The sequence below is a fragment of the Taeniopygia guttata genome, chromosome 4, assembly GCF_048771995.1.
Source record: "Taeniopygia guttata chromosome 4, bTaeGut7.mat, whole genome shotgun sequence".
NCBI classification, from domain to species: Eukaryota; Metazoa; Chordata; class Aves; order Passeriformes; family Estrildidae; genus Taeniopygia; species Taeniopygia guttata.
In genome coordinates this window covers 69,600,460-69,614,703 of record NC_133028.1, presented here as the reverse complement: position 1 = coordinate 69,614,703, position 14,244 = coordinate 69,600,460, and the positions used below count along the sequence as shown (strand labels likewise).

The 14,244-nt window shown below is 46.6% G+C and overlaps 1 protein-coding gene across 1 annotated transcript in view; it reads left to right on the top strand.

Moving 5' to 3' along the window:
- The first annotated feature begins 225 nt into the window (after window positions 1–225).
- The window catches only part of ADAMTS3 (ADAM metallopeptidase with thrombospondin type 1 motif 3), a 56,674-nt gene continuing 42,655 nt past the window's right edge, over window positions 226–14,244 (top strand). Inside the window, exons 1-3 of the mRNA XM_030272218.4 lie at window positions 226–504; window positions 1,265–1,292; window positions 7,115–7,515. Coding sequence (XP_030128078.4) covers window positions 436–504; window positions 1,265–1,292; window positions 7,115–7,515 — 498 coding nt within the window. The 5' untranslated portion in view covers window positions 226–435. The remainder of the gene's footprint in view (window positions 505–1,264; window positions 1,293–7,114; window positions 7,516–14,244) is intronic.

The following is a 14,244-nucleotide window of genomic DNA, read 5'->3' as shown; positions in this document are numbered from 1 at the left end:
GGGTGTGATGCGGCAGTGATGGTTCGTGGGACTGATGGATGGACGGCCGGCCGGACAGGAAAGTTTCTCGGTGGATTTCAGGCGAGGGAGCAAGGGCGGGGAGCGCCGAGGATGCAGCGGGGAGCACAGCGATAGGATTTGTGCCTCGGTGCGTCTGTGCGCGGAGCCGGGCGGGTTCCCCGGCGGTTCCCCGGCGGGCCGGGCCGTGCCTGACGTGGAGCGCCGGCTCGGCCGGAGGCGGAGCCGCCGCGGGTTTATCAGCGCCGCGGGTCGCGGCGGGCGCGCAGCAACAGGCGGCGCGGGGGACCCGCCGCCTCTCCGCCCGCCCAGCCGGCCCCGGCCCCGGGAGCCGCCGCCGGAGGCAGGCAAGGCAGCGGCAGGAGGAGGGAGCGGGCGGAGCGCGGCCGGGGCCGGGGCGCGGGCGGCCGGCTCGGGATGGTGCTCCTGCCCCTCTGGCTAGTGGCAGCCGCGCTCCTGGGGGCCCGCGCTGCGCCCGGCCGGCAGGTGAGTGAGAGGGGGAGGGACTGCGGGGACCCCTGCCCTCCTCTGCCCTCCACGCTGTCCCACGGGGTCCTCCCTCGTCCCTCTGCTGACCGGGGCCCGGGGCGAGGAGAGGCTGAGATGGACGGGCGGCTCTCCAATCTCTGCTGTGCTGCAGACCGTTGCATCCAAGCAGCCTGGAACCGGACACGGCATCCCCGGCCCGGGCTGCCTCCTGCAGCGGCAGCCCCTGGGTCCCTTCCCTCTGCATCCTATGCCTTTAGGTCCCCTATCCCTGGAAGAGCAAGTACCGAGCCGGCTGTGAGCTGATCGTGGCATCGGATCACTGCCACCGTCCCTATGGTCACTGTAGTCCAGTTGGCTTTCCCATTCTCTAGCCTAGATACAAAGAGCTGTCAGCTCACTGATTCCTCTCTGCCCCAGCACTCGTGCTTCTTGGAGCTCATAGCTTTCCTGCTGTTAAATCCCCTCTTTGGCCACCAAACTTGCTTTTTGGCACAGTGTCACAACTTATAGAACGGGTCATTCAGAATCAGGATTGCTTAGCAGCTCTATTTATGTTAAACTTGCTGTGGTCTCTGTTAGTGTATTGGTGAGAACAGCTGTTTATTCAGTTAAGGAAGAACTGCCATCCCTGGAAACCAAATGAAGAAACATAAAATAGTGCAGCACAGACCAAGTGATTTTTCAGCCTTCTGCCATTCCCCATTGCATAGTAATTATGCTAACAACTTTGTGCATGTATTTCTTCTCTCTTCTACAGGCTGGTAAAGAACAGCAGATCCAAAGAGGTAAGTCTTTTTAGCTATTATTCCTGCTATCAAAACAGAAATAAAAGAAGTTAGCTCAAAGACTAATTATTTCTGGAGAAATGATCTGTATGCAGGCAAGCATTCCCTGTGCACCCCCCACCACTGCCACCCAGAAGGGTTTGTAGTTACAGTGACGTGGCATGGCTTGAATTTGCATGCCCTCTCGTGCTGCGGTTTTGCATCTTTGTGTGTCTGTGCTTCCATTCTGAAATGCAAACCAACCGAAGTTATAAAATCTGGAGCTGCTCACTGTTGCCTTGCAAACTGAGAGACCTGGGTAAGAAGGTGCTGTGCAGCGAGTTCAGGGTCAGTGGCACATGAGGGAGCTGAAGGGAAATGTGCCTCTGTGTGCCCACGGGGTCCTTCTTACTGAGACTTCAGCCTCCAGGGAGGCTTCCTTTCATTGGGAAGATACACACACAGTTTAAATTTCAGGAGATCTGTGTTCATTTAGAGTAAGTGGCAATTGGGTGCTCCACAGGAGAGAAGAGGTAGTGGAAGGATGTGAAAGCTGGCATTCCCAGGGCATTAGTGGCAGAACTGCCATTCTATGTGCTCCTTCCCTTGGCCAGTGTGAAATGAGTCTTTTACTATCCTGGTACTGAGTGCATGTCCCTGCACACAAGTGCTCTCTGGAGCTCTTCTGCAGTGGGAACGGACTCCAAGCAGTTCTGCTTCCAGCTGCCCTTGGACCTCAAGCCCTGAGGTTTTGGTTCAGCTTTTGTTCAGAAAAGAATTTCAGGCATTTCTGTGAATTTTGGAGGTCTTGTCTCAACTTCAGTTCTGGCACTTCTGAGCTTCTGGGCTTGGGTTGGTTTCTGCTGTGATCAGTGAATAATGGGAACAGAGACAGCAAGGTACATTTAAAGCTAATTAGCAAACAGAGGGTTTTTCCACTGGTATGCTGATCCTGTCTTTTATTTCTGGTCCTTTCCATGAGAAATGGATTGTATTTGAATTTCAGAAACCATAAGCTATATAGGAATGTGTCTTTTAAATTACACAGTACATCAGGCAAAGTTCCTGAATCTGGAAAATAACTTTTTGTCCTTTAACGTCTTCCTTTCTTCAACAGCCCTGGCACTGCTGTAGTCAGGAACATTTGGGGCTGAATTTGATCCTGTAAATTCTGATTCAAAAAGTACAGGACCACAGAATCCTAAAATGGTTTGGGTTGGAAGGGACTTGTATGATCATCTCATTCCAAACCCCCTGGCATAGACAATGACACCTTTCACTGTTCCAGGTTACTCCAAGCCCCTTCCAACCTGGCCCCGTTCCAGGGATGGGGCAGCCACAACTTCAAACCATGGCTTACTCAGTTGAGAGCTGTAATGACTTGGAGGTAAAACCTGCATTGGAATTGCCTGCAAATGCACTGTCCTACTTCTGAGTTCCCACAAAGTATCGCTTTGCATTGGTAGTGTGTATTTTGAGTTGGCCCAGGGCTGGCTTCTGACAGCAGCTGATCTTTTCTTGTAGCCTGAAAAGTCACCTAGGGAAATTATGGCACCTAGGGGTTTATTTTTGTTAAATGTCATCACAGGCTGCAGTACAGGGATAGCAAGTTAGCACACTTAATTGCTTGCATTCATGCACAAAGCGCTGCAGTGCCAGGGAGCTGTCAGGAGAAAGTTGTTGTGTGTCACTCAGCCAGAAGGTGCTGATGCTGTGCTGCACCTTCACCACCCACGCAGCAGAGCTCCATCCCTGCTCAGTGCCACTTCAGGAAGAAACCTGTGGCACAACTGTGCTGGGCCCCACCACCTGCAGGAAGCACCTGCAAAACACCTGGAGCTGTGTAGAGGCTGCAAAAAACACCACACTGACCGTCTTTTGAGCTGTCTGTGTCCCTGGGACGGGTGACAGTGAAGTAGAGGCATGAGGTCACCAGAGAGGTGTCCCACATCAGCCTCTCTCCTTGCTTTCATTCATCATGTGTCCAGCAGTGTCCAGGTCCCACACAGCCTCGTGCCTTTTCAGGTGCGAGCTGAACAGGAATTCTCAAGGAGTCTGTTCCCCTTTCTTGTCTTCTCTTTCTTTCTGGGCATTCCTGCCACCTAAAGGCAGCCAAACAGAGAGCAAATGGTAGTTCTGAAGTGGCACAGTTGTTGAGAGGGACCAAAACTGCTCTGTTGTTTCTGGAAGCTACTAGCCAACAATGAAGCAGAAAAGGGTGATGACAAAACTCCTTCGGGGCTTGTCCAGTTGTCTCCACGCCATCCTCTCTTATTGAGCATCACCTTGCTAAGTGACCAGAGCAGCTCTGCGCTCATCCCAGTGCACTTGTCTGTGGGACAGAAGTGTGATCTCCCAGAACGTGTCACAGTCTCTTTATGGAAGCTCTGTCCTCTTCATCCCTATAGCAGCAGGTAACTGGTTTTTCTCCAGTGCTTCCACTGCAGAGCTGGATGTCTGCCATCCAGCAGTTTGGTTGTGTCACAGCTTCTGAGTTCCAGGCTGAAAATTCCATGGTGATGCTCTGGAGATGTCACCCTAGACCCCGTCCTTTTGCTGAGGTTCCTGAGCTTCCTGCCCCTCGCATCCAAACGCATCCTCCAGTGGGGAAGCTCTGGAAGATTGCTGGTCATCCCATCATGTCCTTATGGAATGACCTGGGACTCAGCAATAGGACCCTGTGCAGGGGCTGTGTGCATGGGATGTTACCAGGAGTACCCACATTTCTTCTCTTGGGTAGTTTGGTCTAGACATAGGAAAATAATTTGAACTTTGTGAAGTTCTTCCTTCTCCACTGATGCCACTGATTTCCACATAGACTGTACCTTTGAAATCTCCTCAAGTGGATGTTTAGGCATTTGGCATTCTGCTGTGGACAGCCACCTGAATGATTTTTGATCTCTGTATTTCAGAGAATCTTATGCATAAAAAAATTCTGGTTTCCAAATGTAGGTGATAAAAAAAGTTTAGGGTTTTTGAACCTCCGTTGAGCACAGCTGTTGTACAGTGCAGAGACAACTCTTGTGAGCCAGTGGTGTTAATTCTGCAGTTTCACAAGGTTTTGAGAGGAAAGAAAGCCCGGACAGCTCTCTTCAGAGGCATTCTCTAGTTAATTATGTTTTGGCACAAAATGAAAGAATGTGATCTTCCTTCTTAAGTGCTTCCTTTCAACCTAAACATTGTGCAATTGGAGCAGCATTTTAAGGCCAAATTAAAAAAAGGATGAAGAAAATTTACAGTTAAGTGCTTTTCCTCTTGCTCTGATCAGCGCTGTCAGCTTTGAATTAGCAGAACAGATCAGCTCTGAAATTTTAGCTTAGGAAAGGGAACACCTACAGCTGGAATAGCATTTCCTCAGAGCGTGAAGTTTGTGGAAAAAGGGTAATGTAAGTCAGCAGAAGAGTTCAGATGTCTTTGGGATTCAGTCATGTCCCATTTAATTTTAATTGCCTTTGAACAAAAGGCATTTCCTCTTCTAGCTCAGCATTTACAGACTCTGGAAAAGGCTTTTGCTGACTCAAAATCTTGACAGTTCTTATTTTCCACCCTTTGTTCCTACCTTCTTGGGGCTAGCTGGCTGCTCTTATTAGCCAAATAGCCGGGTTTTTTCCCCCAGCCTGTGGAAATGTGGGAATTCTGCTGCACGATGTGCAGAGCAGTTTCTCAGGCATGCGGTGAGCACTGAACTGGATCACCAGACTGTGGTCTCTGGCACTGAATGTTGTGCTTTAAAGAAAAAAGAAAACAAGCCATGAAGAATCTCAGCAAGGTAGAAGGTGGAATGTAGTCAGCCTGGGAATGAAATCCCAGTAATGAAGCACCAGGAATGTGAGGATCTGTTTTTACTTTGACCCAGTTAGAATGTACAACTCAGCAGCTCTGTCTCCTGGGCATGGCATGGTGTCTAATTAATACAAATTACTTTAGAGTTTTAATTTAGTCCCTTCTCTAAGGAGACAGATTACCAATCCTGCTTAGAATTCCCAGTGTTTAAAATGGGAATTATCCTAAGGATAATGACCTAATTAGGATGCCAGTTTTAGAACCTGATCTTGTGGGTGTATGGCAAAATAGGAAGAGTTGGCTGCTGCTGAAACTCACCCTGTGGCTGCTGGCTGTAGGATGTGGGGTACCAATAGGCTTGGAAATGACTTTTCACATTCCTAGGATATAGTATTTTTGTAGTAAAATATTTATAGTGCAAGAATTTACATGTGTGCATCCTACTAGTACCAAACATTGTGTTTCTGTCCCTCATTAACTGGCTGGAAGAATATTAAAAACAGTCTGTGAAGCCATTAGGAGCATTTTCCTACCGAAGGTACTTGTTGAACGCATGAGTCTCTTAAAATCAGCAGCTCTTGCTACCAGGAGAGAGGTACTGGCTACTGAGCTTTTTCTCTATTTGATTCTCATATCAAGTGTGATGCACACTGGGAGCAGGTGAAATTTAGCTCACTTAATTAAGTATACTTATTTGAGGAATTCTCAGTGGCACTTGGCACTAACATCAGAGCTGCCTGATCTTGAAACTTTTTGAATGAAATTGTCAGGATTATCACTCTGATACTGCTTGCACCACCTCTCCCAGGAAGAAGGGAGTAGGAAATAACTATTTTTGCAGAAGCTGTCTTTTTAACTTGCACGTAGTCAAATAGAGAGGCTTAGATTTGGGCCTAGGACCCATTCAGAGCAGCAGTGTGGCTCACAGCTTGACCTGGCCCTTCCCTTACAGCCTGAAAATCAGACACCAAATATCCTGATTGCTGCCAGATTACAAAGGTCTCACTGAAAAGATAAACTCATTTGAATGGATTTGTTTTCAACTGGTGTGAAATTACTTGAAGACTTGTTGCCTTAGCTGAGGGTTGTGCCATTAAGCTTCTTCAGGATTACAAACAATGTGCCTTTGCTGGGTTGATGGCTTCTCTCAGCTGCACTAAAATGCAAGATTTAGGGTCAAATTTGTGCAGATCTGTGTTGAGTTTTTTAATAATTAGATTCTCTCATTAGTTTTGATCTCTGTTACTCAGAGGGAAGGGAACAGCAAGTTGCTTGGTAGGGGGATTTGTAGAGGGAAAAGTTACTGCCTTTACCAGTGCTGATGTTGATTAATTTATCAGCAGCATGTGATCCGCTGTATTTTTTTCCTATTTCCTGAGAAATCAGTATGCAAACTGTGCTTATAACCGAGTTTGGCACTTCATTTTCAAAAGTTTGATGGAAGTCCTGGCACAGAAGCAAAGTCTGTGTCAGGTGCACAACAGAGCTGTGTGGCATTCCTTACAGGAGAATTCAGAAGGGTCTGTGCCTCTCCTGGGGCTGTTGAGCAAGCCTGACACCCACAGGAAACTCCTCAGATAAATGTCAGTGAATATTTCAGGTTTTTCTCTCTAAGTTTTAGGAAAATCATTTTTATAATAGCAATTGATAGGAAGAAATCCTTCCCTGTGATGGTGGTGAGGCCCTGGCACAGGTTGTCCAGAGAAGCAGCATATGCCCCATCCCTGGAAGTGTCCAAAGCCAGGTTGAATGGGGCTTGGAGCAACCTGGGATAGTGGAGGGTGGTGTCTCCTCCCCATGGCAGGGGGTTTGTAACCGGATGGTCTTGAAGGTCCCTTCCAATGCAGACCATTTTGTGATTCCATGATAAAAGATGAGCAGTGGCACATGCCTTACATTTCCCCACATTAGATGAAAACAGGAATAGCTAGCTGAAACAGGTATCCTAAATTGGAATTTTTGGAAGGGGAGGTGTGAGGCACAGGGGTCCTTCAGTCTTTGGGCTCATTCCATGCTCTTGTTCTTATTTTGGTTTGGTTTCTGGATGTGTTTCTTGGCAGAATTCCGACACAGCAGAGCCAGGCCGTACGGGTTAGTGATTCCGATCAGCACCGATGCGGACGGAAGCTACGTGTCCAACATCCTCTCGGCGAGCCGCCAGCGGCGATGGGCGCGGGAGGTGCCGCAGAGCCCCAGAGAGCTGTACTTCAACGTCAGCGCCTTCGGCAGGGAGTTCCATCTCCGCCTGAGGCCCAACACTCGCTTGGTGGCTCCCGAGGCCGTGGTGGAGTGGTACGAAGACTCTGTGGAGGCTGGGAACAACGGCGGTAACGCGACTCAGACTGGAAGTGTGACAGAGCGGTTATGGAAGAGAGAGCCCCTGTGGACCAACTGCGCCTATGTGGGGGACATCACGGACATCCCCGGAGCTGCCGTGGCCATCAGCAACTGTGATGGGCTGGTAAGGCTGGTTTTGTGGCATTTGTGTCTCCTGTCACACTCTGGGCACAGCTTTTGTTGCTTTTAACCACACGTTCCTAATGATGTCACTTACAGAACTTTATTTCTTAAATCCCTTAGAAAATATTAGTGGCCTACTGCTTTGCTTTGGGATAATTTCTCTGAGGTTGATAAGCAAAGTTCTTAATGTCTTAGGTGTGAGAGAGACAACTCAAACCTACATGTTGTTTGGTTTCCTTTTTTATTTGTATGAGATGTTACAAGCAGGAAGATGAATAATGAAGGCGTTTTCAGACTTAAAAGGTGACCTTTTGTTAACTGAATTTAGAATTTGCTTCTCAGGTACCAAAATGTTGGGCTGCCCTGTTATCCAAGAATAGCAGCATGAAATTTGAAAGGGTTCCTTTATAAAGGGAACATGCTTTTTGTTCTCTTAGAAGCAGTTTTGTTTCATTAGGAGGTGTCATATGAGAATTGAGTAATGGGTTTGTTTTCAATCTGTCTGTGAACACGCTGGTTTCCCTGTAGCTGAACAGATGCCCAAATCCCAGAATGAAAGGCTGGGCATGTTTGGAGCCCACACACCATTCCTTGGTTCTCTCAGGCAGCAGTGAAAGCCAGCAATACCTACCTTGTGCTCTGTCACTGGTGGAACACGCCTGCGACATCCAGGGAGATGGATGTCGTGGTTACCCTCCTGCTGTTTGGGACAGGAACCATATGGAAAAGTCTGCAACAAGCATCCTTTCTTGGAAGTGGGTTTCCCACTTCCCATAGCTGCCACGTGGTCCTGATTTGATTCCATGCTGAGATAAGTCCCACCTCAGCAGCAGCAGCAGTCACTGTGGGAGTAACTGCAGAGATGGCTCAGAATCCCCATTCAGACCAAAACTCCTTGAATTCCCTTGCTTAGGGAAAGGAAATACTGGTAGTGGTTGCATTGGAGGTGATAACTGCTGTCAGTTTGGTGTGTTGTGAGGGTTTTTGATGGGTCTTTGAGGAGAATCTGTTGCCAGTGCACTGTGTTTACAAAGGCCAAGCAGACCCCTGGCTGGCTAGATGGAACTTCCAATAGAATCGTTCCGATGAATGAGACCCTGGCAGCTGGGCTTTGGCAGTAAGCCTGAATGAAGTTGTGTTGAGACGGCACGTGAAGACAAGAAATTGGATTAAATGGAATGAGATTAAGGAGTGTAGCTCCGTCACAGATTGCCGTGGGGCTGGCAAGCTGCTTGTGGTGTGTTTTCAGGTAAACGAAAGAGGGGGACTTCTGTTGGGGGAGTGGCTTCACAGTGACAGAGGACAGGGTTGGATGGGATATTGGGAAGAATTTCTATGCTGAAGATTTTGAGGTGCTGGCACAGGTTGCCCACAGAAGCTGTGGCTGCCCCATCCCTGGAAATGTTCAAGGCCAGGTTAGGTGGGGCTTGGAGCCCCACCTAATGAGGAATGTGTCCCTCATTCCCCAAAACATTCCATGTGCTTTCCATGGTTTTGGTGACTGGAGCAAAAGAACATAGGCATTTTCTTTGAGGAGTAGTGGGTAAATGCTCCTGGGTCACTCTTGTCTCTCTGTTCATTTCAACCTTCACTGTTTTGACATCTCTTGGAACTCTAATCATGTGAGTGTGAAAGAAAGAAATAATCCTGAGGATTTGTTTTATGCTTTTTTCCTCCCAGCATCTTCCAGGGTAGCAAAAGGAACTTGCAATTACTGTCTCTGACCTCTCTGTTGCTGTACTATGTGTCCCTCAATCCAGCTAGAATATTTGATCCTCAGTGTATTCTATAGCCATGAGGAGTGAGTTAATATGGGTTAACAGAAACTGGAACAAGAGTGAGAAATTCTGGGGGCACGTGAGTGCTGGAAGGATTTATTTTTGACTTAAAAGAGTTTAGACACTCTCCAGAGCAGACAGCTATGTTCTGAAATCATGGAGAGAAAATGAAGGGAATCACCAGGGCAGCAGTTTGCACAATGTATAACTTGTAGAAGAGGTTGGATATCGTAAGAGAAAAAGGCATTTGGGGCTAACTTTTGATTGTTTGATAGTAAATATGTGGAATAATTGGCATTTGCATAAGTAAGATTTTGCCCGCAGTCTTTTCCTGAATCTAAACTTAGATTTAAACCCCCAGATACTTGAACACTTTTGTTTTGAAATAGTTTGCATATCTACTTTTGTAGTGGAAGTTGTCTGTCTGCCATCAGTTCTGCAAATTCCTATTTTCACATCTGCTTAATCTCCCTTGGAAATGACCCTGTTTATTTAAAAAACCCACATGCATGTGCCTGCACTTGTCATGGCAGAAGAGCCCTTCATTAGTCACGGAGGAGCTGCCTCTTGTCTTCTGCACTGCGTGTCAGAATGCTGGTGCTTCCACAGGTTTCTGCTTCATGTTTCTGCTGTTGTTTGGTCACACTAACAGTATTTATTGTCAGAATCCCTCAGGAGCAGAAAGTGCCAGCCTCAAGAAAACACTGCAAATAATTTAGATTGTAAACAGAGAGAAGACAGCAAGCCTAACACTGAGAAACAGTGGCTTAAAACACTTTCTACGTGTTAATGTATAGAAAATCATCTCAGTTTCTCAGTTAGCTTCCTGCCTTTGTAACAAACTCTGAGCAGGTGTTGGTGTGTGATGCCTTTAGCTTGTACTTCCACTCTGGACTATACTTCTGTAGATGTCTGTCTCAGTGTTGGAGCTGGGATCTGGTTTATGCTCATATCCATGCAACCCCAAGGGGCAGTGCAGGTTTCTGTTTCTCCTAGAAACCTTGCTTGTTTCAAATGAAAGGGCTGGGCCCAGGACAATGAGCCTTTAATCTTTGACTTCAGATTCCAAGTAAAATGTGGCTTGTTTTTTGTTTACTGGAAGTGATTTGGAGTATTTTTGTTTATTGAAATTCCATGGCCTTCAAGCCCAGGGCAGCATATGGTTTTTGGAAGGACAGCTGTTTGCAAGTGGAAGATGCTCAGGAATCTGCCTGACTTGTAGTGTTCAGCTGCCAAACCAGGGAAATCCTGGAAGACAGACCAACCATCAAGAATGTAAAAAAATACCCAAATGTGCTTAGATCTGTCATTTGTGACAGATTATTCCTCACTTGCTTATTGCCATCCTTTTTTCCAAGGATATGGAGACGTGAAGAAACACGTCTGTGCATGTTCACAGCTACTTTCCTTTGGCAAATCTTTTGGAAATACAGGCTGGAGTATCTCAGACTAGAGATAATTGCACAGGCTTTAGACTTGGTTGAGGAAAAGCTTTAAGAATCTGGAGGAGTTGGGGCGTATAGGATCCAAGGAGTTTCAGGGCATTTTGTTTTGCTTCAAATCCTTTTTTATTACCATTGTTTCGTCAGGACTGAACTATTAAGGCTTATTTCTTGTTCCTGTGTTGGTTTTAAGGTACTATTTCAGCATGATTTCCCCCAGGCTAGCAAGACAGAGTTCCGAAATGGAGAAACATCTTTCTAGGATCCAATGGTGTTCTATCCCAGTGTATTGGAATAGCATTTTGGATACAAACACTTGAATTGCTGCAGAGCATCTGACTGTAGAAACTCAGAAACATCAGAAACTCTTGATGAGTTTGGGACTGGGACTTGGACTGGGACTGTCCTCTGGGGCTGAAGATTTCTTCCAGTCCAAACTGGGAGCTGTGGTAGAGGGGACATCTGGTCATCAGGACTTTCTGGGAGGGCAAAGCATAAGGAAAGCATAACAAACCCCGGGGAAGTGGAAGGCAGAACAAACCCTGGGAAGATGGAAGGCAGAACAAACCCCAGGGAGGAGGAAGGCAGAACAAACCCCAGGGAGGAGGAAGGCAGAACAAACCCCAGGGAGGAGGAAGGCAGAACAAACCCTGGGAAGGTGGAAGGCAGAACAAACCCCGGGGAGGAGGAAGGCAGAACAAACCCTGGGAAGATGGAAGGCAGAACAAACCCTGGGAAGATGGAAGGCAGAGCAAACCCCAGGGAGGTGGAAGGCAGAACAAACCCCGGGGAGGTGGCAGGCAGAACAAACCCCGGGGAGGTGGAAGGCAGAACAAACCCTGGGGAGGTGGAAGGCAGAACAAACCCTGGGGAGGTGGCAGGCAGAACAAACCCTGGGAAGATGGAAGGCAGAGCAAACCCTGGGAAGATGGAAGGCAGAGCAAACCCCAGGGAGGAGGAAGGCAGAACAAACCCCGGGGAGGTGGAAGGCAGAACAAACCCTGGGAAGATGGAAGCGACTCTGGCCGCGTGCTGCTCTGGGCAGATGGCAGTAGTATCTTAGGCTGATTTAACACTCTGATATTCTGGCTCCCCTGCCTTACTGCACTCTTCCCACAGTAATTCCCTCCTTGCCATGAACTCCTGTGACCTGCTGTGCCTGCTCTTTAGCACTGGTGTTTCACTGTGCTTGGCAGCGTGATGAACTGGGCGTGATGGGTTGCAGCTGGTCTCCATCCCTGTCACCTCTCTGCCGTGCAGCACTTCCCACAGCCATAGTAATTTTTAGTAAAGAGGATTTCTCAAAGTTCAGCAACACCAGAAACTTGGGAAAATGCATTCCCTCATTTGGGACCTGGGGCTTCTTGAATAAAACCCAGAGGGGAGGAGCACTGATTGAGAAGGGAGGTGATGGGGACAGAAGTCAAGTGTCAGTATAGTGTAAAATGATAAACTCTAGAAATTCTTTTATAGAATTGCTTCTGGTTTGCTTCTCCCTGAAATTTATCACTCAAAGCAAATGAGTGCTTCACCCTCACTTCATACTCAAAGTTTATGCAGATGGTTGCTCAATCTCCATTTATTTATTCTTGTTTGTTTTTGTAAATTCTTCTAACAGGGCTAGATTTGATTTAATGAGAGGTTTGCCTCATTTCTAAGCCCTTGTGTTTTCTCTCCTGCCTGCCTTCAAACACAGAGTTTGGGCCTTAAAATTATGCTTTGGCCCCTTAAGATGAGCCTTTTTACTTCATTCAGAAAGGGATGTTTGAAATTTGTGAGGGTTTGTACCCTAAAAATGAGGTTTTTAATCCTAGAGGCAAAGTTTTGAACTCCAGACATGAGGCTTCATGACTCAAAAATGAGTTAATGAGTTTCTTAGGTCTAAAAGTGTGATTTAGACCCTATGTATGAGGGATTGGACACTCAAGATGTATCTTAGACCCTAAGGATTGATTGGATGATAAAAAATGGAGCTCTGGACATGGTCAATGAGGTTTCAGGCACTAAAAATGCAACTTTGAGCTATATCTGTTCAAAAAGGTGGAGGTAGTTTAGCTCTTTTTTGGGTCATAGAAAGTGTTTGTAGTCACTTCTTGGTAACTGAAATTAAACTTGTGCTGTTTGTCTCTATCCTCTGTTGAGGAGCAGGTGACAGCAGGTTATCAGATAACTGAAAGCAAAGAGGAAAGGAAAATCAATCCCATGTGTTCTGACCATTCTGCAGAATTCCTCACCCTCCAAGCTGAAGAGAGATGCAGTGAGTGACCTGTGATGTCACTTAAGGTGCCTTCTAGAAAAGGAGACTTTTCTGTGGGGCCAGGTGAGGAGAGCATCCTCTAGAAAGGGGTTTAGAAACTGGCAGCTGGAGAAAGTCTGCCTGGAGACTTTTCATTAAAAGTCTCCACTTTGTTTGCCACAACTTCAAACTTTTATTTATAGTTTATTTCTGATGTTGAAAAATCGTTCTGTACAGGAAAGCACAGGTTTACATGTAATCCCTCCCTTTTAAGCAATATATTTAGGGGCTGAAACTGCTGTTACAGATCAGTGTGTGGTTAAAAATGGTCTGGAACAAAGGGCTGGTGGCTGGGTTCTGCTCTGGATATATCTTTTGTAGCTGTTATTTAATCACACCTTGTAGTCCTGGTGATGCATTTTCACAAAACACTGCTTTTACGGCACTTGGGCAAAGAATTTCCTTTCTGGATTTTTCCCTCTTTGTTTCCAAAACAGCAACACTTCTTAAATTTTTAGATTCCTGGAGGCTCACAGCTGACAGTTTATAAAATAGCATAAGCTTATTAAAATGGCTAAGTTCAGCCCTGTTTTATAGTTTCAGTAATAAATCCCGGATTGTATAACCTGTGTGGACCCTTGATAACACCCACAGAGTGTGTGAATTGGGCTCTCATTCATGTCCTACCTCCAGATGTCACCTGTGGGAAAGTGTGTGTCCCAGAAAAAGAAAGTAAACAGGTACTGAAATAGTCAGGGTTGTCAAAATTCAATCCTTGTAGCCTCTCTCAAAGTTCTCACTGGTGGTGGAGCTGGTGCTGAATTTGTAACTGCATTTGGCAGGGTGGAGGTACAGAAGCCATATTCAGCAATGGTGTTTGTTATGTTCCATGTGTATTCAGTGTTGTACATACTTGCATCTGGAATTTAGCCTGCAAAGCACACAGTGTGATGTTTGCAAAGGGGCAGTAAGCAGGACTGGAGAGAAAATACTGTGCCTGGTCATTGAGAAAAAGAGTTAGTCTGCTCTTTCCCATTCTTCATTTTCTCGCAGGATCACACTGCAACTCTAAACGTTTTGCTCCCATCCAGGCTTTGAAAGAGTCAGGGAAAGAAGATTCAGTTGGTTCCATCTCTGGCCCCTGTGTTTCAGCAGGAGCTTTGAAATGATGGATAAAGTGCAGCACTATTGTTCTCATTAAAACAGCCTTTGCTTTCACTTCTATTTTAAATAGATACTTAATTTTCATTGAGTGCTTCTGCTGCTTGGCTGCG